The 26,396-nt window shown below is 52.5% G+C and overlaps 1 protein-coding gene across 1 annotated transcript; it reads left to right on the top strand.

Moving 5' to 3' along the window:
• Positions 1-3,374: 3,374 nt before the first annotated feature.
• ZFR2 (zinc finger RNA binding protein 2) lies at positions 3,375-26,396 on the top strand (the record flags this gene model as incomplete). The annotated part of the gene is made up of 18 exons (XM_054578090.1): positions 3,375-3,728; positions 4,430-4,544; positions 5,164-5,382; positions 5,500-5,780; positions 7,365-7,550; positions 8,444-8,672; positions 9,996-10,156; positions 11,079-11,198; positions 13,095-13,234; positions 14,079-14,211; positions 14,821-15,011; positions 18,861-19,032; positions 20,592-20,730; positions 22,542-22,639; positions 22,937-23,032; positions 24,429-24,540; positions 25,343-25,440; positions 26,187-26,396. Coding segments are annotated over 18 exons (3,054 nt in total), but the record flags the coding sequence as incomplete, so codon positions are not given.

Consider the following 26,396-nt stretch of genomic DNA (forward strand, 5'->3'; position numbering starts at 1 on the left):
ACAGCGGAAGACATTGTTCCCGGTGTTCCCAGTGTGCCCATTCCCCTGTGCCTTCGCTGGTGTGAGACTGTGCGTGTAGCCCCGAAGGCTTCCTAGGTTCCCTTGTCACAGCACTTTTCCCAGCTTCTATCTCTTGAATGATGTTTGCCATCAGCATTCACCAAATAAACTTGCTCTCTGTGCCCTAAACAAACAAACACCAGGAGGTGTCACCCTGCAGTCATGCACAACACCAGGGATATTACACCGCAGCTTCTGAATTACATCAAAGCATAATGGCTTGGATGCCTAGCCATCTGCATGTAGACTCTCCTTTCATCCCTCCCTTTAATCTAGCTCAGTGGTCTTCAAACTTCAGTGTGCATAACACCACCATTCAGGGTCACATACAACAAAAACATATCCTTTTATATTTACACTTGGAAATGTGCTGTCAGAGACAGTTCCCAGCGTCCGTCCGTGTGATCCTTCCAGATTAGGCTCTGGACCAGGTGTAAACGAGCCTATGATACTGCCCAGCTGGTGTCCTGGGACTGAGCTTATCCTACAATAGCATTTCTCAACTGAACTGGGGGCATCTGTGGGGGTGCTCCTGGTATTGAGTGGGTACAGGCCACTGATGCTGCTGAACACTCCCCAGTGCCCAGGATGGCTCCACCCCAGAGAATGACCTGGTCCAACATCAACAGTGCCTAGATCAAGAAACCCTGCCCGTGCCCTAGACTAAATAGGGTATGCACTCATATGTTCTTCCTGGCTTGGAACAAGGTCAACAACTATCCACTTCCACTGGTTTCCTTAGGTGGAGCCCTGCTCTAGGTGAAGACAGTGCTTTTCACCTGAGGCAGGTCACCGTGGGAGCAAGGTGGAGAAAGCTCCACAGATTGCCTCTACTTTCTCAGAGCTCTCGTCGGCTGAAGGACAAGATACCCTTCCACCCCAAGGATACTTGCTTCTGTGCCCTCAGTTGGCATGACTTCGTGGGCTAGAGCTTCAGGAACAAGTGATAAGCGCTGCTGGAGATGGAGGCTGTTGGCATGTAAGGAAGCCAGGGTGGAAGGGAGCCTCCACCGAGCCAGCTGCTCAACGTCGCCGGTAGTTCTGGTGGCTCATGCAACAGCGGCAGTAGGTCTCAGTCCAGAGAACTCCAGGTCTGCGCTCACACTTGGACTGAGTGCCCCTGCCCTTGCAGCTTGGGCAAACCAGACTCCCTTGTTGAGCCTTCCACTGGCTGCAATGGCGTGGTATTTCGTGTCCTCCCAATGTCCATCCCTTCTCTTGCCAGTCTGGGTTGGGTCCCGACTGCTCCTGTGTGATTTAGGAGACGGTAGCCCCAGCTCCAGGGCAATTCCTGAGGGATCTAAGCCAGCCAGCTTGGCCCCATTCCTCTCGTCTGTGCCCATTTGGAATGGGTGGTGTGGGACTCAGGCTGGACAAGAAGCCATGAGGGGGAAGAAGCTGGCACAGGAAGGCACATGTAGAACTTATGTAGAACATACCTTGCAGCATTTCTTTAACAGTAGAAAATTGGAAATAACATGTAGTGGTTTAAAAATAAGTCCGTAAACTCTTTTCTGTCTTTAATTAGTAGTAATTGTACCTCAGATAAAACTCAGTGGCTACAATACTGCCACTGCACAAAGCTCACACAAATTCTTTGATGCACCTTGTTTCAAAAGGTGGGGCTGAATCCTCTGCCCTTGAGTGTGGATTGGATTTAGTGATTCACTTCTAATGGAATGTGGCAGAACTTATGCCATGAGATGTCTGAGGCTGGGTCATAACAAGGACAGCTTCTACCTGGTCTGCTCTTCCTTGTGGAGGAACATTTTGGAGACACATCCCACCACCCCGGTTGAGATTTCAAATGATGGAGCCCACCGACAGCTTGATAAAGATTCTGAGCCAGAGCCCAACCAAGTCACTCCTGAATTCCTGACTTACAGAAACAGAAACTGTGAAGATGATAAATGGTTATTACTGTCTGGAGCCTTGTCATTGGGGGATAATTTTTTGGATTTTATTTATTTTTACAGAGAGGGAGAGAAACATTGATCAATTGCCTCTCGCACGCCCCCAACCAGGGACCCAGCCCACAACCTGTGTATGTGCCCCAACTGGGAACCAAACTGGTGACCTTTTGGTTCACAGGCTGGTGCTCAATCCACTGAACCAAGGCAGGAATAATATATTTTTTTAATGCTCATTTGAGGGTACGTTCACTGATTTTTTAGAGGAAGGGAGAAAGATGGGGTGGGGAGAGGGAGAGGGAGAGAAGGAGAGGGAGAGGGGCAAAGAGGGAAAAGGAGGAGGGGAGAGAAAGAGAAACATATATCCGTTGCCTTCTGCATGCACCCCAACCAGGGATCAAACCCACAATCTAGGTATGTGCTCTGGCCGGGAATCAAACCTGCAACCTTTTGGTGTGTGGGATGATGCTCCAGTCAGCTGAACCACTGGTCAGGGTTGGGGATAATTTTTAACTCAGCAATAGATAACTAATACATAAATGTCTACCATTAGGAACCTAGGCCAATGAATTGTGATACATTCATGCAAATAAATAATCAGGCTTTAAGTTTGGGAGGCTCAGGGCAAAAGTACAAATGGAAGCCTATATACTATATGTCTAAATATTTTAATATTATAAATCAAGATGACAAGTTAAATACAGTACAGTACCTTTCCCTCCCTTATTGAAGGGGCATATATTTCAGAATTTTCTTTTATGACCCTTATTGGTATTGGGCTAAAGTCTTTGATGATACCCTTCCCAACAAATGGGCTTTTAAATTCAAGGACTATCTACTGGTGGCTGATATTTAGCAGAACTTGGGGCACTGGGGTCAGAAAGATCTGGGTCTAAATCAAGCCCTTGACATACGCCAGTGATCCCCAGAGAGTTTCCTCAGCTAGACAGTGTGGACAGATGGACTGACGGGTGGCACTGGCGCCCTCTCCGCAGGTGGTAAGGCATGAATGAGATGACGTGGACCAAGCCTCAGAGATGGCTTCCCACAGAGCAAGCCATCAGTAAAAGCTGCTTCTGGTTAGTCAAGTGTTTAGTTTAGTGGTAACCAATCTTCCGCATTTTAATAATCGGGTGGATCCACTTGTCCTTTGTTACAAAAATACCGTTAAAGTTCAACTTTCTTTGTGGAATCTTGATATTGGGGGGGAGGGGGGAGGACTACCACTCATGTGAATGAGCTGAGGAGTCTTCACATGACTCAGACCTGACTTTGCCATTTACCATGCCTCAGAGTCCTCTTCCATAAAATGGGGCAACGATGTTCCCTACCTCACAAGGTTGTCAGGAGATTGCATTTGTTCATGCAGAGCACTTAGAACTCATCGTCAAAAGTACTGTGTGAATGCGGGCATCTGAAGCAGCTGACGGCAGTGTCTGCGGTGATTTTTACACTCAACTCAAGTTCTACATAGGGCTCCATCTAATGCAGCCGGGCTTTTGCGTTTGTTTTGGTTCTAGCACCCAGCCTCCCATGGCTTTCCCCGTCCCTGCCGCCGGAGCCAGCTTCACCTCCCACCCCACGCCTGGAATGGGCTCTGCCGTGACTCTGCCATTTAACCCCACGGCCACCCAGCCACCCAGGTCTGGAAGCCCGGCAGGATATGGCGGGTACCAGCCCCACTCCACCCAGGACTTTGGTTACGGCAGCAGACTCCCGGACCCTACCCCAACGTCCACCACTGCTTCCTCCTACCAGGTATCAGCCCATCTTTCTCTGACTAGCCCTTGTCCTTCCTTGAAAACATGAATGGTGTTGAATGGAAGAGTGGTGTGGGCAGCCTGTACTAGCAGACAACCCAGGACACACCTTCACCCTCCTCATGCTTCTGTCCCTGTCCCTAGAGGTGATTGGGGATGGGCTTTTCCTTGTGGGGTCCCTCTGTTGTGGATGATGCTGTTTTCCCGACCTCAGAGTTCCAGGCCGCAGATCTGGCCACTGTGTTTCCACCTGGAGTTGCCAAAGACCCCAGGCTGCACGTGGTCCATCCCCGACCCCTCCAGCCTCTGCCACCCCACAGGCTATCCCTGGTTAGGTCAATACATGGCACCACAGGCCACCTAGGTAACCGCTTCACACTTTGGCTCTGTCTCCTCCCTCCGTCCCTCTCTTGCCATTGTTTCTCCAAGGCCTGTGCCTTCTCCCTCCTACCAACCCTCCCATGCTTCTGCCCCTTCCAAAGCCCCCTGACCCCTGTGGTTTTGTCCTTGCCTCCACATCGTCCCTGATCCACCAACAGCCCAAACTCTGCTGTGAACCAAAATCCAGCCATGCTCCCTGCTGCCCTTGGCACAGAACCTAGATCCTTGAGAGCTCCTGCCTGTGTATGGGGCAAGTGAGGACACTCCTCACCCTTTCTTACTGCTCCCTGTGTCTCTCCTGTGGAAACCCTCTCATAGGACAGTTACGGCTATGAACCATTGACAGCCATCAGTAGCTGCGAGAACAAACAGCATCACCCTCCTGCTGTGGGCCAGCCTCAGCTCCCTGCCATGGTCATGCTCTGCCAGCCAGGTGGGTCTCTGCAGTGTCAGAGGGTGGGAGCAAGGGACGGGGGTCACCACATTAAAGTCACATTTAAACATTCCAGATTCATAGGAAAGCCTGCAGTAATGTGAATGCCAGGGCTATCTTTTCAATGAGGGGCCTCTGTGTGTGTGAGAGAGAGAGGAAGAGGTAAAAATGGAGCTGAAAGTGTTTTCCAAGGAAGCTTTCCCAGGGTGGGAGGGGGTTAAGTTCTGCTGAGGATGTGTTTCTTAGAAGTGGAAGAGATAAGGAACGCATTGAATATACACCCCCGTTATACTTACATCACAGAGGAAGAAGAGTCTGGAAAGAAGTGGTGGGCACAGGTCACAAATGATTCCCAGCCAGGATCAGAGCTCATGATCGGAGGCCTGCCGATCATGATTGGGGTTCCAGCCTTCAGCTGAGGCCTGGACGTGGGGGCAGGGGGTGTGAAGGGGGGAAGTGGTCCATGGCCAGTTGTGCCTTGGGCTCTCTCTCAAGTGGGGGCCTGTTTGCTCTGGCAGCTTGGGAGGCTGGAGGCCCATGGGGAGCGTGGCTCTCGCTCTGTGCTTCCTGGGGCCGGGCTGAAGTGTGGCTCCTCAGAGGTTCTCTGCTTGCTCTCCAGGGGCGAAAGGAGCTTACTGTCAGCCTAGCAATGGGTACAGCCAAGTGCAGCCTGTACAACAGGCGCCCACTACTAAGACGGCACAGCCAGCCAGTGTCCCATCCTCCGGTTACAGCTACCCTGCAGCATCCAGCATTCAGCCCTCGGTCTTCATGTCCACCCTGCCTTCCTGTACCTCGTCCTCACCCTCCTACAGTTTTGCCTCCACCCCGTACACAGGTGAGGCAGTGCTTTCCCTGAGCGTGGATGCAGGCGAAGACTGAATCTGTTTGCAGCCAGAATAAACGTCCTCGAAACCCACCCATTTTTCCCCTCATTCTTTTCTCTGCTTCTTAGGACTAAGCTATCCGAGCTGTTACACGTCGGTGTCCTCAGCAGCTGGTCCTTGCTATCCTCCACTGCTCCCCCCACAGATGCAGCCTCCACCTCCTCCACCCCCAAAGCCTGAGGACCTGTCCCCATGGGGTGGCTCAGGGAACAGCTCCAGTGCCAGTTCTGCTGGCAGCTTCACCAAGAAGCCACCGGTTCCCGTCAGGCTGCTAAAACCCAGGGATGGGCCCAGGCAGCCCCCGCTTCACTACTGTGACCTCTGCAAGATCAGCTGTGCTGGTGCCCAGGTCAGCGCCCCATGCCCAACGCCTGGCAGGCTCTGCCACTGTCCTGCCTCTCGTTCCCCGTGGCCAACTAGAGGTCAGGTTCGTGGCCTGCCCGAAAGAGGCCTGTTATTAAACTTAAAGTGTCAAGTGTGTGTCAGAATTACCTTGAGATGCCCTATTGGTGTTTGAGCGGAAGAAGTGAGAGCAGCACAGCACTGACTGCTGGCCACAGAAGGGTCTTAAACTCCAAAGCAAGCAGGGCTTCTCTTGATTTGGGGTAGGAGAGGCAGCCAGCGCCCCCTTCTTGAGCAGTGAGAGTGGGCAGGCACGGCTAGTTGTGGTTCGCCTCTGCTGCAGGGCTGTTTCGGCAGGGCCATGGCTGGGTGCCAATAGGCACGGGTGAGCAAGGGTGCGTGTCATCTCAGTGGAAGGAGTGTGGGCTCCAGAGCTGACCTCCCGGGCTCACAGTCTAGTGCTGCCACACTGTCACCCCCGCAGGTATCACGGTCTCTCTGAGCTTTAGTTTCCCTATGGGACAGGATTTGAACATCACCACTCAGCATAGCATGTGGCACGTGCCTTAGAAAGGCTTAGAAAGGCCAATTCTTGTTATTCCCAGTTTTGCTAATATTTACTAGCACTTTTTTAATTAGAATTTTTATTGAGATAGTTATAGGTTCACATGTAGTTGAAACAAGTAATGCAGAGGTCCCATGTACCCTTTACCCAGCTTCCCCCAATGGTAACATTTTGCAGATTGCAGCCAGGATGTTGAATTAACATGATCTACTCTTATTCAGATATCCCCAGATTTATTCATACTCATTTGTACGTGCATGTGTGTGTGTGCGCGCTCTGTTGCAAAGGTAAAATGTTCACAAGATTCCTACGTTCCAGCAAGTACCCCTCCCACTCCTGCCCCTGCCTTCCATCTGCCCCCAGGACCAGCCTGTGCTGCCTTGTATATTTTCCACAGGTAGTTTTATTCCATGAGTGTTTGCTCTCGGCATGGTCAGAGGGCACTGGTTTAGTGGGCTTGCTGTAGCTTACCTCCTCTTAAGGGTTCCCAGAGAGGAGGGTGGGATGTCGCCTAAGAGCTTGGTCATTTGTCAGATGCAGTCACATATTTTGGGCCTAGTGGCACAGAGTAGGTCTGTGACCCATGGTGGCTTCTCTCATGTGGAGACCGCCGGTATTAGCACTGTTCTAACAAGGAAGTGTAGTGTGCGTCCTTGCTTGGTTTATGAGGTCAGCTTCTGAAAAGCCAGAACTTTCTTTCAGAGTAACCCTTAAAACCAAATGTGTGGTCCTTTGAGGATGTTGGCTTAAGAAACTCATTGATTTTTAGGAAAAAAAGAAAAAGAAGAAAAAGAAACCTAATGTCTTTCAAGTCGAGCATCTGAGTTTGTTGACTGTGCTTAAATAAAACAGTGCCTGGGTATGGAGGGCTGGGGATAGTAGGCCTGTGTGTGTGTGTGTGTACGTACACGTGTGTACACACACACACACACACACACACACACACACACCCCCGCTGGTGAACTGTGGGGACGATACAGTGCCAGTGAGCACGCCCCCCTTAAGGCCGCCCTCACTATCTGCCAGCAGACCTACCACGAACACCTGGAAGGGCAGAAGCACAAAAAGAAGGAGGCAGCAGAGAAGATGGGCGTCCAGCCCAACGGCAGCCCACGTGGAGTGCAGGCACAGCTGCACTGCGACCTTTGCGATGTGTCCTGCACTGGGGCAGAGGCCTATGCTGCTCACATCCGGGGGGCCAAGCACCAGAAGGTAGGACGCCCACACGGGCTTAGGCAGAGGAGGTCTGGGAGCAGCCCGCCTTCCACACTCAGGCCCCAGAGGGGCACCCCGTGCATTAGAGGGGGTGCTGATAAGAGGAAGCTTTCCCTATAGGGCCCATGTGTCCTTTTTCCTTAGAAGCCAATCACCTTCTCCCAGTTATAAAAGTCCCACCTGCCTCTGGACAACAGCGTGAAGCAATGCAGGGCTTGTACCCAGGCCCCTGAGAAACAGTTCTTGGAATAAGGTATGTCTAGGTGTTTACATGAATAAGAGTTTGAACATTGATGCGGTCAGATAGTATGTTCCACATGGGGTCCTGCTTTTTAAAAACAAAAATAAAGAAAATATTGTTTTAATGTCAAGGATATAGAAGATGGGGTATTACTGGATCCTAGGTGTACATGTGTTCCTATAGAATGTAGACATCTGTCTATGGACATATGCACATGTACGTCTTAGCAGGTGGCCCCTATCTATGTACCCATCCACACATTCTGTGTCCCCATCGGGGTGGGCACCGAGTTGGTGCTTGGGACACAGAGAATGTCCCTGTCTTTCAGCCCAAGGCAGTGGAGTTAGAAGGAATAAGGTCAATGTTAGCCAGCACAGGGCACTGTTGTATTATAGGGCCTTTGTGTGCATGACTAGTGAGGGTCTAGAAGCAGGAGACAATTTAGGAAGGTCTTCCAGAGGGAGTGGTGCTTGAGAAAGCTTGGTAGCCGGGGAGTGGGCAGGGTCCCCAGGGACTGGGACGGCAGCACTAACTCTTACTCCCATAGGTGCCAGCCCACCCGCATCCGCTCAGGTCCTCTTCCTTCCTCTTGAAGAAGATTTGTCAGGCCTTCAGTTGGTCCTGACAGGGGACCCTGGGGCTGTTCCAGGTCTTCAAGCTGCATACCAAATTGGGGAAGCCCATCCCCACCATAGAACCCGTGCCAGGGAACTCCTGCTTGGCCCAGACCGCCTGCACCAGCAAGCCGGCCCCCCTCACCACGGAGAGCCCCCCTGTGACCTCAGCCAAGCCCGAGGAACCCGCTGGCTCCAGCATGCACACCCCTGGCGAGCGAGAGCTGCCCAAGAGGCCAGTGGTCTCAAAGGCCACGTGCACGGGTATGTGTGTCTGTGATTCACAGCCCTTGTGCCATGCCCTGACTCGGCAAACTCTAGGTTCAGAGAAGTGTTTGGTCAGTTAACGTGTGTGTATGTGTGTGTGTGTGTGTGAGAGAGAGAGAGAGAGAGAAAGAGGGAGAGAGAGCGAGGAGAGAGAGGGAGAGAGAGAGAGGAGAGAGAGAGAGAGAGAGAAAGAAAGCATATCTTCTCTGGAGCAATTAAGCTATGACTGGGAGCGGGGGTGTGGAGGGAGCATGCCTTCTCCCCCATTCCTGCCAGGCTGCAGGTGCTCCGCTGCCTCTGGTCCATACCTTCTGAACCTTTGATAGGAGACTATTTCCCTGAAACCTTGGTAGAACCAATGGGATGCCGGCACCATTTCTTCCCACGGAGGCTCGGACAGACCCAGATGCTGTGGGTCCTCTGAAGCCCTGCCCTAGGCCTGGAGAATTGCCTGGGCTGCTACCTCCCACATGCTGGGAGCTGGCTCCTGCGCACCCCGGTGCTCACGTTAGACAGACTGGGCTCTCGCGGTTATGTGGGTACTGGGAGATTAAAGTGGGCTCCTTGCAGCCCCACATCTATGCTGCTTCCCTCAGGGGTGGGACACATCAGCTGCTACCTGAGGGAAGTGATGATTGCCAAATGAGCCACACTGAGTGGATCATAACCAGGATGGTATGTCAGGCAGGCACTCTACACCTGCTGCACATGCCTGATATACCCTCCATGACTCTAAAGCAGATTTTATCATTAGTCCCAGTTTGCAGATGGAAAAACTGAGGTAAAGTGAGAGGAAGTACCTGACCCAGGCCACCTCCTAAGGGAGTGGAGACAGGGTTCAAACCCAGGTCTCCGACCGTCTCTGTTCTTTATTCCCATGCTTTTTGGGGAGAGGGCTTATTTTATTTTTAGCATCAGCAGCACTGTGTTTTGAATAATCACATGATACTGAAGATAAAATCATAAAGCGGTTTTCACAACAAAGAAACAGCTCCCTCCCATGACGGATTTATCGGACGAGGCCAGGACCCTTGGTCTACCTGATGTCTCCCTGTTGACTGACTGAGGGCAGCAGAGCCTGCGCTGTGGGGGATTCCTCAGCTGGGGGCCCACAGCCAGGGGCCCTCTAAGGATGCATCCAGATTGGCACCAAGCTCTGTGTGGGCCTTGTTCTCCCAGCCGTGACCCAAGCTGACAGAAAAGTGGTCTTGCAGGACCCTGTATCTGACTGGCTGACATCACGCGGGGGTGAAAGGGGCTGAGGGAGGCCTGGCCATGGCTTCTGGACAGAGCAGGCTGTAAGTGGTGCAGTTCTTCCAGGGCCCCCTGAGCTGAAGGCAGCAGGCTGCAGACCCTTAAACGGGAAACTGGAGCACATGAAATCAGAGAGGTCGGGACAACTGCTCACCCAAGGAGTCTCTGCAGAAGCTTCTGGAAGCTGTTGTGACTCACAGCCTGTGGGCTCAGGCTACGTGAAAGAGGTAACTCTGCTGGCAACCATCTCGCCCTTGGGCCTTTGCTATATGCCCTGCCTCATCTCTGGGTTCTGGTGGAGGAGGACCTTGCCAGGGTCAAGTTTCATGTCCTCAATCCAGTTCTCCATTTCACATTTACACAGCCATCTGTAGGCAGACCTCAGTGAGTTGTCCGGAACTTGCTGGAAGGTGCAAGTGCTGGGTTTCGGATCTCAGAATGAAGGCCTGAGGCAAGCCGAGGCATTTCTTTCTGAGCATCACCCCACAGCACATGATTCCAGGGGTATTAGGAACCAGTATGCACCCCACACAGCCATTGCCCAAAGCCTGGGCGGTGACCCTGCGGGCTTTTCTGAAGCAGGCTTCTAGAACTCAAATTCTGAAGCTGCTTCTGGCTGCTTCCTTAGTTCCCAGCCTCTCTTCATTTAAAGACTGCATGTGGCTAAAAGGAAGTATGAACATCAGCATTTCTCTTTATTTTTGTGTTTTTGTTCAACCAGTTCAGCATCTTGTTTCGTCCTGTGTCCTGTGCAAAATAACCACACGAGATAGGACTCCTGTGCTACAGACCCAGTCATTTAACAGTTAAGATTTAAGGTCCATTAAAGCTGCAGTGAAAAAGAGAAGGGCACACTGTGGGCAAAAATCGAGACAGGGCAAAGCAGGACCACCACAGGGCGGGGCATCGGCCAGCAGTGGCTGACCCGGGGGAAGAGAAAGCACCAGATGGTGGCAGAGGCGAGCTCAGCATGGGAGGCTCTTTGAAAGCCATCCTTTGGAAGAGTTCAGCAGACAGGAAGCCAGCACGATGACCTCGAAGGCTTTGCTGTCACTCCTTTGGGCCATCCAGGAAGGCTCAGTGCCCTTGAAGGGTGGAAGGAGGCACCCTTTCTCAGGGGCCAGCACTTAACTCAGCTTTGTGTCTCAGGTATGTGGCAACGAAGGCAAAGCGGTCCGGTTCTACTGCAAGCTGTGTGAGTGCAGCTTCAACGACCCCAACGCCAGGGACATGCACATCAGGGGGCGGCGGCATCGGCTGCAGTACAAGGTGCACCTGGCAGGGTCTGATGAGCCAGGGTTGGGGGGTGTGTATGTGTGTGTGTAAGAACTTCCATGATTTCTAAATATTGGTCCATGTCTCAAAACACATTTTTTTCCTCTGGGAGATGGAATTTTGACAGGAGCTGCACCCCCCCCGAGCCTGTCAAGCTGCATCCAGACCCGCATTCACCACTGCCTGGCAGGCCAGAGCAGAAAGCATGGGATCGCGTTGCCAGTTGATCTCATCTCTTGCAGATGAGTGTTTAGTTGTAAAACTGCACCTGCTTGTTGCCAGAGGAGGTTCTCAGGCACATGGTCAGATCACACCCAAAACAAGTCTCACAGATATTTCCTCATTTTCCCCAGACACACTATTAGTGTGTTCCCATCCGACACATGTTTTTCTTTTCTGGGGCCTCTGCCTGTGTCCCAGGCTGGCGTGTGCTAGTTGAGATGGGGAGTGCTGTGCGCTGTCGGAACTGTGTCCCCGTGGGGAAGCACGCGGCACCAGCACAGGACTGAGTCCGTGAGCTGGAGAGGGGCCGGGGCCCTGGTGCTGAGAGGTCATGACTCGAGGGGCCACTGCCGCAGGGGGTGTTGGGCTGTCCAGGCTGAGCCATCCTCAGGGACCTCGGGGCCTCCAATGCCATAGCCTTCCAGCACCAGCAGGGGGCCCTTTGCCCACCCAGGGGGTGATTTTGTGTGGCCAAGGAGCTCCCGTGGGCACTTTAACACCCTGGACTCCACCGAAGGGCACCCGTGCACGTGTGTGTGTTAACAGGCCTGACCCTTGGGCCTCGAGTGTGCTTGTGCAGAGCCCACATGTAACTCTCCTCGGGGCGATACTCAGGTGCTTCCAGGTGTTTCCTCTCTTTTTAGCAGTTTCATGGAGATGTCATTCACACATCTTACAATTAACCCACACAAATGGTACAGGTGAATGGCTTTTACTATGTTCACAGAGTTCTGCAACCTTCACCTCTCTCTAATTCCAGAACATTCTCATCACCCCAAAAAGGAGTCCATCCCCGTTAGCAGTCAGTCTTCATTCTAACCCCTCAAGCCCTTTTAAAAACCACAAACCCACTTTGTCTCCTTGGACTTGCCTGTTCTGGACATTTCACATAAATGGAATTACACTGTGTGGTCTTCTCTCACTGAGCATTGTTTTCAAGGTTCATCTACGCTGTAACGAGTGACAAAGCTCCCTTCCTTTTTATGGCTGAGTAATATTCCAGTGTGTAGATGGACACATCTTGTGTATCCGTTCACCTGTTGATGGATACTTCAGTTTCTGCCAATGAATAATCCTTATACAACACTACCTTTTCTTTTTTCAATTGAATTTTTGGGGTAACATTGGTTAATAAAAGTATATAAGTTTCAGGTGTACAGTTCTATAATACATCATTTGTATATTGTGTGTTCACCACCCCAAGTCCCACTACACTTTCTGGATGAAGATATTAGGTTCTAAAAACCAAGTTCAGCAAATGCATTAGCCATGCTATTTGAAATATATATCACTGGATTTCACACAAATGGTGTTTCCTTGAATTATTTTGATTGGGAATGAGTATTTGTCATTGAACTTTTGGTGACTCTTCAGTGATGGCCAACAATTTTCTGCCAGTGGTGTCACAGCTCCTGCGGCTCCTCTGTCAGATACGTAGATGGGGTTCTGCTTTGACTGTCACGTCTGTTACTCTGTGTGTTTTGTCCCTCATGCTAGTCCCCTTTCCTGCCAGTGCTTTTGGGGACAGGGAGTGTTAAGACTCCGGGGGATTGAAACCCACTGCTGTCTAAATACAGCAGAGGGGCCTATCCCTGCATCCCTGAGACACCCCAGCGTTCTCGTGTAAGTGACGATCTCCCGTCTTACAGCCCTTCCTTTCTTTTCCAGAGAAAAGTCGATCCTGACCTTCCGATCTCCATCAAGCTCAGCAACAGAGTCTGGAAGCTTCTGGAGGAGAGGAAAAGGAAGCAGAAGCAGCTGACCAGAAAGCGGCTGGAGGAGCTGCGGCGCTGGCACGCAGAGATGAGGTGCGGAGTCCCTTCCCCTCACCCTCCTGACTACCCTCTGCCCCAGGGCAGCTTTGAGAACCAAATGTCTGCTTGCTCACTCACTTACTCGCTTGAGTTGGAGGACATCAGCTCTTTCTTCTAGGGCTCAGAACCCAGATGCTCATGAGCCGCATAGTTGACAGCGGACACGGCGTTTGTGGGGACATGGAGCCAGCAAGCCAGGCCCCTGTGCACGGGTCCCTTTAAGGATCTGCTTTAGTCAGTGCGAGTCACCTAATAAATGAGTGATGGCATGGCCCTGCCAACCGAGGGGCTGGCAGTCTCTGGCCTGATGCACAGGGACATTCTGTTGTCCCCATGTCATCTGACCCCTGGTGTCCTCCCACCTCCTGTGTCCCTGCGTCCCTGACCCTTGGTGTCTCCTGACTGCAAGGATGATTTGTCATCATCCTCCTTCACCCCCTAGAGCAATTCCACAGCATTTCATGACACAGTATCCAATTCATGGAAGATCCAAAGCAGCGTCTGAGCTGGGGGATGAGGCCAGGGACAGACTTGGGGGCTGTGGCCACTTAAGCTAGCTTTTCCCTCCCTAGCAGTTTCTCTTGGCCTGTGCCCTCCTGGCCCTTGGAGCCTTAGTCTCCCTGGCATATGGCATGCGTTTGTATAGAAGCCCTTCATGTGTGCTCATGGGGTCCCATTCAGCTGCTGCATCTCCTCCGTGGTCCCAGAGCCTCAGCCTGGCTCAGCCCAAGGACCAGGCAGCAGGAGCTACATGACTTTCGCACGCTGCTAGCTCTGATGGGACAAGCCCAGGGTTCTGTAGCTGCTGACAGCTCCTTGTTTTCTTGCTACCCCACAGGAGCTACGACATGTGTAGGCAGCGTCTGGAGGAGAAGCTGCCGGCCGAGGATGAGTACCCAGGACGCTCCCCATCGGACCGGCACGCTCCTCCCCTCATGAGCAGGCTGGGGGCACCTGCTGCCACACCTCTGGTAGGCGGTGGTCTTGTGCCAAAATGCCTCCTGTGTCACTGGCACTATGGGGTGGGTGATTTTCTCACATCCGTACTTGAAAGACCTAAATCTTCCAGGAATGAGGAGTAGGACTTTGTGCCAAGACCCCTGACAGGTGCCCACCCCTCATCATTGGTCACTGATGGGAGCTCCAGGCCCTGGCCCCACCGCTCACCACAGTGGTCCCTTTAGTTTCCTGAGGTCCCAGTTGTCACATCTCTCAGGGCCCCTCAGGTGTCCCTCTGTCTGCGCAGGCCATGGTTGGATGGGAATCTTTGATTCGCACCTTGCTAGGGAACAGGCCATTGAGTTGACGGAAAAGCCTCTGATTTAGAAATGTGAGGGTGTCACTACAGGGAAGCCCCTGGCCCCCTCAGTCCTGAGCTTCCGGGAGCCATCAGGGGAGGCCCTGGGGTCCTCCCTGGGTCACCAGCAGTGGGTACCCGTCATTCCTCAACCTGGCTCTGCTCCTCATGTCCTCCTGCTGCCTGTGCTGCGCCTCTGCAGAGCTGACACCCCTCCTGTCCCCTGCCCGCCGGGTCTCCAGGACCTCTTAGCCCACTGCAATGTGTGCGCCTTTCCTTGCAGCCCACACAGCGGCCAGAGTCCAGTGATGACCGCCACGTGTTGTGTAAGCACGCCAGCATCTACCCCACAGAGGAGGAGCTCCTGGCTGTCCAGAAGGCTGTGTCCCACTCAGAGTGCGCCCTCAAGCTGGTGTCCGACACGCTGGTGGAGGGGAAGTCCCGAAGCCCAGAGCAGGAGGGCAGCGCATGCAGGTAGTGGAGAGCACCCTCATTTCCCTAGGCCTGGAGGGCGACTTGGAGGAGACAGGTGTTCTCACAGGATGTGGCTGCCAGGACAGGCAGGGGCTGCTCTTCCTCTCATTGGCTTTGAGCCTCTGCAGTAGCAGGGACTTTCCAGCCCGTGGGCGGTGTAGTCACTGCCTCCAGTGTCAAGGCTGAAGCCCCGAGGTTCAAAGGGAGTTTTAGTTCCAGCTGGTGAGAGCTGTTGTTCCAACACCAGCATTTACTTTTTTCACCAAAGGTGCATCTAGCAACGTAGTAGTTCATGAAACATGAACCGCCTCTGTTTGCTCATCTGCAAAACGGAGGTAGTGTGACTCTACCCCGGTCCCCGTGCCTCACAGAGAGGCTGCCCCTTCGGGCCTGTCTGAGTCATCCCTCAAGGCCCTGCAATTATGGGGGGACAGAAAAGGCCCTGCGTCCTGTAAGGAGTCATTGCCCAGCTGAAATAATCCGAGAGGGAGGTCGCTTTTCCAGGTCCTTTCTCTCTGGGTGGCTTCTTTTTTATTTCCTTTTTTTAATTTTTATTCTTTATTTATTGTGGTGAAATACTCATACGCATGAGGTTTACCATCTTAACCATTTTAATGTGTACAATACAGCGGCACTAAGTACATTCGCAAGGTTATGCACCCATCACCCACCACGTACCTATTTCTAGAAATTTTTCATCATCTAAAACAGAAATGCATCCTCATTAAATTCTGTACCCCTGCCCCAGCCCCCGGCACCGTCATTGCACGTCCTCTCCCTATGACTTGGCCTGTTCTGGACATTTCATGTATGTGCAATCATGCAGTATTTATCCTTTTGTGCCTGGCTGATTCCACTTTAGTTTCTTTTCATCCTAGTGTTTGCTCCCTGGAAAGAACATACTCCACTGTGAGTTACAAGTGTCACGATACAATGAAGTAACCCCTCAGCTTAAGAATGCAAACTTCCCAATATGTTGTATCGACCAGGGAAAGTAAGCCTTCTTCACCCACCTGGTAGGGGAAAAAAGGGGGCTAAGAGGATACTTTTTTCAGCCCTTCCCTGGTGCCCTCACATAGCTAAACCACAAGACCGCCAGGTCTGATGGGAGAAGCCTTTGAAAGATGGAGCCATCCCAACTCTGAGGTTTACCTGGGGCTTTGTGCTTGCTCACAAGTGGGACTGGCAGTCTGGCCGTGAGGCGTGACGCTGCCTGCAGCCTTGCTCCCTGCGCCCCGGGGCCGCGTGCAGGTGGGCTGATCGCCTGGAAGCCACCCAGAGGCTCTCACACTGCAGGCGGAGAGGATGCCACATCGCTGAAATCTGCACTCAGGTTTTCTGAACAAAAAACTCCCCCTCACTTAATGCTTTGAAGTTCCCTCCCTTGTATACTTGTTTTTCTTTTTATTTGTTTTTTAACTTTTCATTTTGAGATAATTACGGACTCATGACAAAAGAGCAGAGAGAGAGTCTTCAGACCCTTCCCCCACTTCCCTCAGTGTGGACATGGAAGTGGCCTTTGCGTGTGTCAAGGCAGGAAGTCAACACGGGCCTTTACGGTATTTTTCAAAAACATGGAAATTTTTTTTTTTTTTAATGGGAACATAATAGACCATCTTGTGGATGTTCCATTATTTATTTAACCATTGGAAAGAGCATTTTAACGTTTGGTTTTTAAAAACTTTTGCTGTGGAAATTCTCTAATGTACACAAATGTTGACAGAACAGTAAAATTATAATGAACACCATGTGAGCATGACTAAACCATGAACAGCTCCCACGATTTCACTTGATCTCTTGGCCCTTCCTCCTGCCCCCTCCATGGTTAAAAGGAGATCCTATCAGATATCATACTGTTTCTTTACTAAGTATTTAGTGAGTACCTATCTCTAAATATTAAGGAACCTTTATTTAATAAAACCGTAGTGCTATTATCATACTTTAAAGAAAAATTAGCAGTATCGAATTAATGTCATCAAATATCCAGGCAGTGTTGAAATTCCCAGTTGTCCCACAGATACCGTAGCATGCTGTTTGGGTGTTCTGGGGTTGGCTTTTCTGTTTATAGCTTGTGTGAATTGGGATTCAAATTGGTTGACAAACTTCTAAGTTTGCAGGCTCCCCCTGTCCTCTGTTTTGCTTTCTCCGCCTTTATGAGTCTCACTTGCAGAGCTTGGTCCTTGCCCCCCTAATCCAGAAGCCCCTGCTCTGGATTTTGCCAGCGGTCTCCAGGGTCAGGTCCCCTCGGGCCTTGGGCTTTAGAGCTCTGTGGTCCCCAAATGGATAAGAATATATAAACATGGTTTTAATACAAAGGTTATCTCCTGCCCTGGCCGGCCAGCTCAGTTAGTTGGAGCATCATCCTGATGAGCCAGGGTTGTGGGTTCAGTCCCCGGTAAGGACACATACAGGGATCAACCAATGAATGTATAAAGAAGTGGAACAACAAATTGATGTTTCTCTCTCCCCCACCTTCCTCTCTCTCTCTCTAAGATCAATAAATAAAAAAAATTTTTAAAGAAAAAGTTATCTCTTATCCTTAGAAATGTCACAAAGAAAACAAAGTAGTGATTAGAGAGTGACAGAAGAGGGTGGCAGCTTCTAGAGCAGAGGATGGGACATTTGTCTAGAGATCCCTCATGTGAGGGCACCCCACACACCAGTCCTGGGAATGGGACTGAGAGGAAATAGGAAGGGGCTTAGGACTAAAGCAATGATTTCCAACCACTGTTGTGCAAAAATTTTTAAAACATGCAATACCTGACTATTTGGTCAGGGACACTGACTTTTCCCGTAGACTGTCAAATAAAAACAGGACAACAGCCAACACAACAATGGTCATCTGGCGTGAATGCCCTGTCTTGAACCATAAATACTTGTATATAGGTCATATAATAGAGTTGCATCTTATTGGCCACGTGACATAATAAGATGTGTCTGATTGACTAATTTTTGGTATTAGAAATCCTTATATACAAGTATAGGCACCTGATTTTTTTTTAAAAAGTCACTTTGGAACAAAAAGGTAGGTAATTATTATTTTTTGGTAAATCAAAATTATACCTACTTTTTGTCAGACCATCAAAATATATAATTATATTTTTGGTGGCCCACAGAATTTTAGTAATTAGTTTACGTGTACCATGAGATGGTAAAGGTTGAAAATTGCAGGGCTACAGTGTAAGGCCCAGGAGGCAGTGGTGGAAGGGGGCGGTGGCAAGGAGGCCAGTGGGTCAGGCTGGGGGCCTCGGGCCAGGGAGGAAACCTGGGTGTCCCCGTCCTACAGAGGGCCAAGGCCGGGGAGTTAGATGTAGGGCAGACGCGATGGTCGATGGTCGGGTTCACGCTGCAAAGAGCTGGCCCTGATCTGCCGAGGCCAGGCCGCAGCAGGGATCTCCCTGTGGACGCGGTGGTCCGGGCCCTTGGATGGGCCTGCTTGCAGAGGGCCGAGGCTGGGGTGAAACAGCCCCAGAGACGTCTCAGAAGATGCCCAAACCAAAGGGTTGGCCAGGGCGGCACCGACTGTCTGAGGAACAGGGGCCCCTGGGGATGCCATCGTCGGCCCTTTTCAGAATGCAGTTTATCGGAAACGGTAACCACCCCCAGCCCTCACTGACCACACATACCCGCTGTGGTTCCCAACACTTTTCTCAAATAGATCTTGTCTCCTTTCGTCAGGTGCAGTCTGAGAAACAGGACTCAGAAAGGGCCCCTTTCACAGATGAGGAAGCAGAAACGCAGAGGGCCCAGCAAGCTGTTGACATCCCCAGACCCAAGGCAGGGCCGCACGCGCCCTCTTTCTCCCTGACCCCCCTTCTCACACATGCATTTGTGGGTTTGTCTTCACAGCGGTGCCAGCCCCTCTGCTCGGATCCTGAAAGGTGTGGTGCGGGTTGGCCTCCTGGGGAAAGGCCTCCTCCTTCGGGGAGACAGGAACGTGCAGCTGGTCCTGCTCTGCTCCCAGAAGCCCACCCGCGCCCTGCTGCAGAGGGTCACTGAGCAGCTGCCCCGGCAACTCCTGGTAAGGGCAGGTTCCCCCCCGGTGGTGGGGTGGGACCACCAGCCCTCTCTCAAGAGCCCCTCAGGCTCCCTGACAGGGCTGACTTTGCTTTCACAGGATTTTAAGAAACAAGAGCGGTTGTCGTTATTAGAGATAAACAAGGTTTGTTTGTTTGTTTGTTTTTGTAAACAGTTGCAAGGAGAAAGAGATGGAAACTTCAGGGTTCCTGTATGAAGTGAGTTCAGGGTGAAACTGCAAAAGTGTAAATGTCCCATCATGAGAATGGTAACCAAGCCATTTAAAAGGGTATGACGTGGTGACAGCACGGGAGATTCAGTGCAGAAGAAAGGAAGTAGCCTCGAAAGTTGCGAGGCAAGATGGATTGTGGGAGATCAGCTGGATTTTCTCCAGACAAGGAGAGCACTTCCTCTGTTGTTGTCATGGCACTTTTCTCCGGCCAACTGGGGGAGGAGTGAGATCGCGTCATGGTTTAAATTGATCATCTTAGGTTAAAGCAATCAGTTCCCAGGGCGGTTTCTTCCTGATGTGTCTGGCACTGTTCCTGTGAAACTTCTGCATCATTCCTCCTACTGGCTTAGTGAGCTCGGGGTTGCAGACCCAGGCCACCCTTGGGCTCCCACTCTGGTCAGGCGCAGAGACAGACATATAGCAAGCTAACCCCAGTTTATCTCCTGTGAGGAGATTGAAGCCTGATGCCAGGTGGGAGCCCCCGGGGAAGAGGGGGCCATGTCCCACAGGACAGGGAGGTGTGTGTCCGGGCAGAGGACATTTAGGTTGTTTCCAGTGTTCTGTATTACCATTAAGGCTGCACAAAATAATAACCCTGTGCATACGCCACTCTGCACACGTGGCAGCTCATCCTAGGGCAGAGTCACTGGGTCAAAGGCACGAGCCTGGGACTCCTGGTAAGTGCTGCCAGGTCAGCTTCCACCAGCGGTTTGTAAGATGCGCGGGTTTGCTTGCCCAGCTGCTCCTCAGGCTTCTGGAGTTTCATTCTTCTCACAGGGGATGATGGCACCTCATTATAGTTTTAATTTGCTTCTCTCTTCCTGTGGGGGTCCTCTGTGTCATTGTGTAAAAAAGGACACTTCTGTTTCCTTTTCTTCCAACTATCTATTAATGGCCATGTTCTAAAAAATTATTATTATTATTGTCTTCGTTAAGGGCATTCTTTACATATGAAGGCACCTTATATGCTAGGTTCATCATCTACAGGCATTTTATTTTTTAAATTTTTATTATTTTAGAGAAAGGAAGGGAGAGGAAGAGAGAGAAACATTGATTTGTTGTTCCACTTATTTATGCATTCACTAGTTGATTCTTGTATGTGCCCTGACCGGGGATTGAACCTACAACCTTGGTGTATAGGGACGCATTTCTACATGTGTGTATCTGTATGCATTTCTACATGTGTGTACTTCTGGGAGGCAGGGCTGGGTCTCAGTTCCATGGAGGCTCCAGATGCCTGGCACGGCGCCTGCAACGTGACATGTCCTTGCTGTCTGTACCTGTCTCTCAGCTGGAGTAACGTGGCCTTGTGTTGCGTTTGTACCTCACAGATGGTGACAGAGGACAAGTACGAAGTTTCCTCTGACTCAGAAGCCAATATCATCATCTCATCTTGTGAGGAGCCCAGAATACAGGTCACTGTGTCTGTCACCTCGTCCCTAATGCGGGAGGACCCCTCCATGGACAGAGGTGCGGCCAGGCCCTTCTGTCCAGCCCCCCTCCCCACACACTCAGGTGGCTTAGGGAATCATCTGAGTCTGCTCTGGGCAGGGGCAGAGTGGTGGAAGTGCAGCCTTCTGGCACTTCTGTCCGCCCTGGCTGCCTAGTCAGATAAGAGCTGGACCTGTGGCAGCGGAGGAAACAAGCTGGTGACAGAGTGTCAGGTGGGCTCAGAACTGGGCTGTGTGTGTGTTCCTGGGCCCTGCCTATACAGTGCCATGTTCCTCCCTTGCCTCCAGGCCAGTGTAGGCAGCTGAGCCCTGCGCAGGGGAAACCAGCTGTGCCAGGTCCCCAGGAGCTCACACCGTCCATCTGTCCATAGAGGAGGCCACAGCAGAGGTCACAGCAGACCCTGCTGGTCCCGACACCACTCGTGTGGGACACGGGGGTCAGAGGGCTTAAGGCATGTCGGCATTGCCTGAGAGTGGGAAGGGGTGCTGGGCCAGGCTGGAGGGCAGCGAGGGCCTCGAGTCACCACCACACGGTGAAGGCCCCCTGTGGTTCACTGAGCCATGGAACCTCCTGGAACATCCCCAAGGACCATTTTCCATTAATTCATTCCTTTTTTTAAAAAAGATTTTATTTATTTTTAGAGAAAGGGGAGGGGAAGGAGAAAGGGGGAGAAACATCAATGTGAGAGAGAAACATTGGCTGCCTTTCCTGCGTGCCTCAACCAGGGACCAAACCCCCAACCCAGGCATGTGCCCTGACCAGGAGTCAACTCAGGACCTTTCACTCTGCAGACTGATACCCAACCAACTGAACCGCACGGGTCAGGGCTCCATCCATTCATTCTCCCCCTTCATGATTGTTGTCCGGAAGACCACCAACTACCAACATTTTTCTTTAAATCAATTAATTTTAACACAAATTTTTAAAGAGGAGAACCTTTGACTATTAATGGAAAGCCATTACCAGTTGTCATGAGTAAGAGAGTTGTCTAAAAAATTGATACAGGGGTCAAAGAACAGCACCATTAAATTCTAGCTAAAGGCCTTGCTAGAGTTTGCTCAAACATGCACACAGCGGGAGATTGGGAATGTTAGAAAGCACTAAACATCTGTGGCCACTAGATGGAGGCCGGCTGGAAAGATTAAGAGATGCGGAACCCCTCTGTGACTATGACCACCGGGAACCTGTCAGCCTCGCTTAGGCGTCCACGGCCCGGGCTGGAGGTTGTTGGGAGGGTAGCTTCTAACCCCTCCTCAAAGACACACCCCTGCCACCATGAGAACCCTGGAGGCATGAGATCCCTGGGGATATTTATGGGTGAAAGTGAAACCTGTGCTCCGCCACGTGACCTAAATAAACCAGGTGTCCTAGAATGAGGTGAGAATATTCTTGAAGCAATAGTAGTAAGAAAGAAAAAATGGACCTTCATTTTTCTCAGACATGGAGGCCTTTGTCATCAATGATGTCATGTGTTCAAATATGACCCACTTTCTGCCTTTTAATCATGTATTTGGAAATTTCTAGAAATCTGGCTTAATTCATAGTTTTCCACCTGCACTGTTATTTGCTAACCCAGGGAGTCAGTGCTGACGGCACTCAGTAATAAGCATTAAATGCCTTCCTCATGGGCAGTAACTTGGGAGATAGGATTTTCACAGAAATGATTTCTCTGGTCCCTGTAGTGCCCACAGGAAAGAAGATCTGGGAGGAAGCATGTGTCTTCCAGATAAATAAAATGGGCCCCGGAGAATAGAAAGGCATGGCCCACATGCATCCGAGAAGAAGAGAAGTGGGAAAGGGCACCTCGCCCACATGCCCTTTTCTTCTAGAAGGAATGGAAGCGCCTTCGCCAGACCCAGGGGACCTCTTGAACCTGGAAAAGTGTCTCCAGTCACTGGCTGCCCTCCGCCATACCAAGTGGTTCCAGGTTAGAGGGGCGGGGTTGGGAGGGGGATCACCCTTGTCTGTCCTGTTGGGTGCGTCCTTAGCCAACTCCTTGGCTAGCTGTTTGGCTCATGCCCATTTGGAATGGAGCCTGCTCCCAGCCACCGCCCTCCAGGCCCACCAGCTGTGCCCCCTGAAAAGACCCTCCCTAACCTCTACTGCCAGGACAGGACCCCTGGCCCAGCTCACCGTCCCCGAGGTCTGCCCTTGTTCCCTTGGCCTCACACACACCCACGTGCATATGGCTTCCAGAGCTAACTGTGTGCTTCTTCCCCCAAAGGCACGAGCCAGCGGCCTACAGCCCTGTGTAATTGTCATCAGGGTTTTCCGAGACCTCTGCCAGCGTGTGCCCCCCTGGGGAGCTCTGCCAGGCTGGGTAAGGCAGCACCAGAGAGCCACCCCTGCTCTGGGAGCCCATGAGGGCCTTACTTCCTCCTGAGCAGACATTTTTCCCTCCCAGCACTTTGCATTTCCAGAAAGGGCTGGCATCAGCCTGCATACCGGGGAGAAGTAAGTCATGGTAGGGGTGTCTCAGGGGTCCCTTGGCACCAGGAAGAGGCCTGCTCTGGTTACAGCCCCACTTGACTGTATTTTCTTAAACTTTCAACCTCACAGGCAGGACCAGGTGCTGTGCCAGTGCAAGTGTGCCAGGGAAGTGTGCGGCATCCGCACAGAGGGCCTGTCCAGGTCAGGGACCCAGTGCCCGCTCTGGCTCCACTCTGGCCTCCGGACCACCCCTGCCTCCTCTGGAGAGGAGCCCCGCTGTGGCTCTGACACCTCATCCCCATCTCCCCCGTCCCCGCAGGCCCCAGAGCCCAAGGGAGCGGGGGAAAGAGCAGAGAGAGGGCAAGGGTCCCCATGCCCCCGAGTACCCAAGCTGCTGCATTGTGAGCCCCCTGGCTTCCACGGTCTCTGGGACCCCCCACCCTTTCTTTCTGTGGGATTACATCTTGTCCCTTGGTAGGTTTGTCCCTGAGTGTCCCGCTCTAGTTTCATGCCCACCCGCCTACCCCCTTGCCAGTGCTAGGTGGGATGAACGTAGGGTTTTACGTTCACATTTTCTCAGGAAGGAGCCCAAGCCCCTTGAACTCCGACGGCCGTTTGCATTCTGTGCACAGCCTGCTGCTTCCTGTCATCTTCTCCTGCTCCCAAAACCAGGCCCTTGCGCAAGCAGCCCCTTCCCATCCGGGCCTGGGTCACCACTGGCCTTATTCACAAGAGCCATCTCCAAAACCAAGGGTTCTGGTGCCCACCAGGACCTCCACCTCTTGCCCAGTGTCCAGACCCTACTCTTAGCACCACAGCCAGGGGCCAGCTTCATGCTGAGCTACTAGCGCGCATCCTCTGCCCTGGCAACCCCCATGGATGGGGTGGCTCCTTGAAGGAGGAGGCACTCCTGAGCAAGTCAGAGTCATTGTGACTCTAGCTGAATGTGCCATGGGTCACAGAGAACAAGTTTCTTTCAACCCTTGAAATGCTAGTTTGCAATGTTACAATTGATAGGATTTTGCCACTGGGGAAACTGAGTGTTAGAGAGTGAAGAAACCTGCCCGTGGCCATACCAGGAGGTGGTAAGGCCTCAGTGACCACCACCCTCTGTAGGAGTCAAGGGTGGGTGGGAGTTAGAAAAAAAACTGGGAGGGGCCACCTATCCCGGGGTCCTCTGGAGACCTCTAGGCAAGCCCAAAGGGGCCCCTCCAGCGGGAGGCAAGCTGGCCGAGGCGCTCTCCCCCAAGGCACAGCATCTCCTTTTCTGTCCCTGCCTGGCCCAGGCCATGGAGCTGCTGGTGGAGAAGGCTCTGAGCAGTGCCCAGGGGCCCCTGAGCCCGGGGGACGCCATGCGACGGGTCCTGGAGTGTGTGGCCTCAGGGATGCTCCTGACAGGTCAGTCCGCGTCGGCCGGGCAGCCGAGAACATGGGGGCACGTAGCAGACTGAACAAGAAAAGGAGCCCCTTACTAACACTCGAGAACAACGTCCAGCCCAGATGAGAGGAGAGACCCAGACATGCACTCACGTCCCCCAGAGGGAAAGGGAACAGCACAGCGGCAAGTGCAACTCACTCGCCCGCAAAGGAGGGCGAAGGCCCAGCGCAGATGGAGCAGGCAAGGGAGTCCCCCGTCTGTGGGCCTAGCACTCGTTCTCCGATGGCGGCCCGCCCCTGTCTGGGGGCCCTGGCTGTCACCAGGGGATGGCCTTGGTGGGAGTATTTCCCAAGGAAATCAGCAGGCACCCAGATAACGGGCTATATATGGAGAGGGTCACCTTGGTGTGGTTCATAGTAGCAGAAAGGAAGCGAAGATTATGTGCACTCTTGAGGTGTCAGAGACAGGGATGGAGCTTTCCAGCTGTGTTTGTGACACGAGATGGTATCATACTAAATGAAAAAAGAGCAAACACACTGTGTGTGAGCCTGTTGATAGAACTACGTGTTTGTGCGCACACAACCACGGCAGCAGGAAGGAGCCATGCTGAGTGTACTTGTGGGGACAGAGGGAGGAGTGGCCCAGGTGAGACGCCCCCAGGGGAGAGCCCGTGCCAGCCGTGGGCATGCCCCCCAGACATGGCGTGGGTACAGAGGGGTGCAGTCACAGGCCCCGTGCTCGAACCTGCTCAGGGTCCCCGTGGTGGCAGTCCTTCATGAGGGTGCTCTGTCTTCTTTGCCACCCCCACCTCACCTCACAAAGATGGGCCGGGGCTCCAAGATCCTTGTGAGAGAGACCAGATGGATGTGCTGGGGTCCGTGACCCTCCAGGAGCGGGACGACATCACAGCCAGCGCCCAGGTAGGATGGCCCGTGTCTGTGGCTCCCCAGTTCCAGGCCAGCTCGGTCACACAGTGGGCAGCACCCCGGTTCCAGCCCGTTTGCAGCTATGCAGCATCCCAGGAAATGTTCTGGGGTTCCCTTTCCTTGTCCCCACAGAGATGGGTGGCCCGTGGGAGGGTGGCCCATGGGTGACAGGACTGTGTCTGGGGGCAGGCCCAGCCTGGCTCAGAGCTGAAGCCACCGCAGCGATGAGGCGCAGGCCTGGGGCCTCAGTGGCTAGGGCTGTCCTTGGCACTCCGGCCCTACCTTTCATCCCCCTGCCCCGTGCTCTGTAAATACACGCAGCTTGTATATGTTGGCCAGCCTCACACAAAACTCCAACCCCATCTGTGGTTTCCCTTTGGTTTATAAGTTTATAAGAAAATCTGCCAGGGGTACAAAAATCACATTGGGCCTGATGTATAGAAATTATCTTAATGGAAAGAATCAAGTTGTTTATGATCAGAGCCAAACTGGAAGATGCAGGATTTGGGGTCCCCACTGAGGCAGGAGAGCACTGGCGCTCCACGAGGCCTCCTGACCAAGTCCTGCCCTTGGCAGCCTGAATGGGGCAGTCCTCGTGCAGTTCTTCATGCCTGGTGCTAACTGCGCTCAGCAGCTGCTAGAAGAGTATCATCAAGGCCAGGGTGCCTGGCGAACCGCCAGGCCGTGGGGCTGGGTGCAGAGCACAGACTGGAGGGTTCTGACAGGTTGTCTACCCCCAGCACGCCCTGCGGCTGCTGGCATTTAGGCAGATCCACGAGATCCTGGGCATGGACCCCCTGCCACCGCCCAAAAGCAGGCCAGGGTTGCGCTTCAGGAAGAGGCCTCAGGAGGCGGGCGAGGCCGAGGAAGGCCCAAGGAAGCAGGCCAGCCAGGTGGAGCGGGCCGTGTCAGTGGCCTCGCCTCCCCAGTGGGACCTGACACGCCACTGA

This window comes from Pteronotus mesoamericanus, unplaced genomic scaffold (genome assembly GCF_021234165.1).
Source record: "Pteronotus mesoamericanus isolate MK-2021 breed Mesoamerican mustached bat unplaced genomic scaffold, CSHL_Meso_final contig_482, whole genome shotgun sequence".
In the NCBI taxonomy this organism is placed as follows: Eukaryota; Metazoa; Chordata; class Mammalia; order Chiroptera; family Mormoopidae; genus Pteronotus; species Pteronotus mesoamericanus.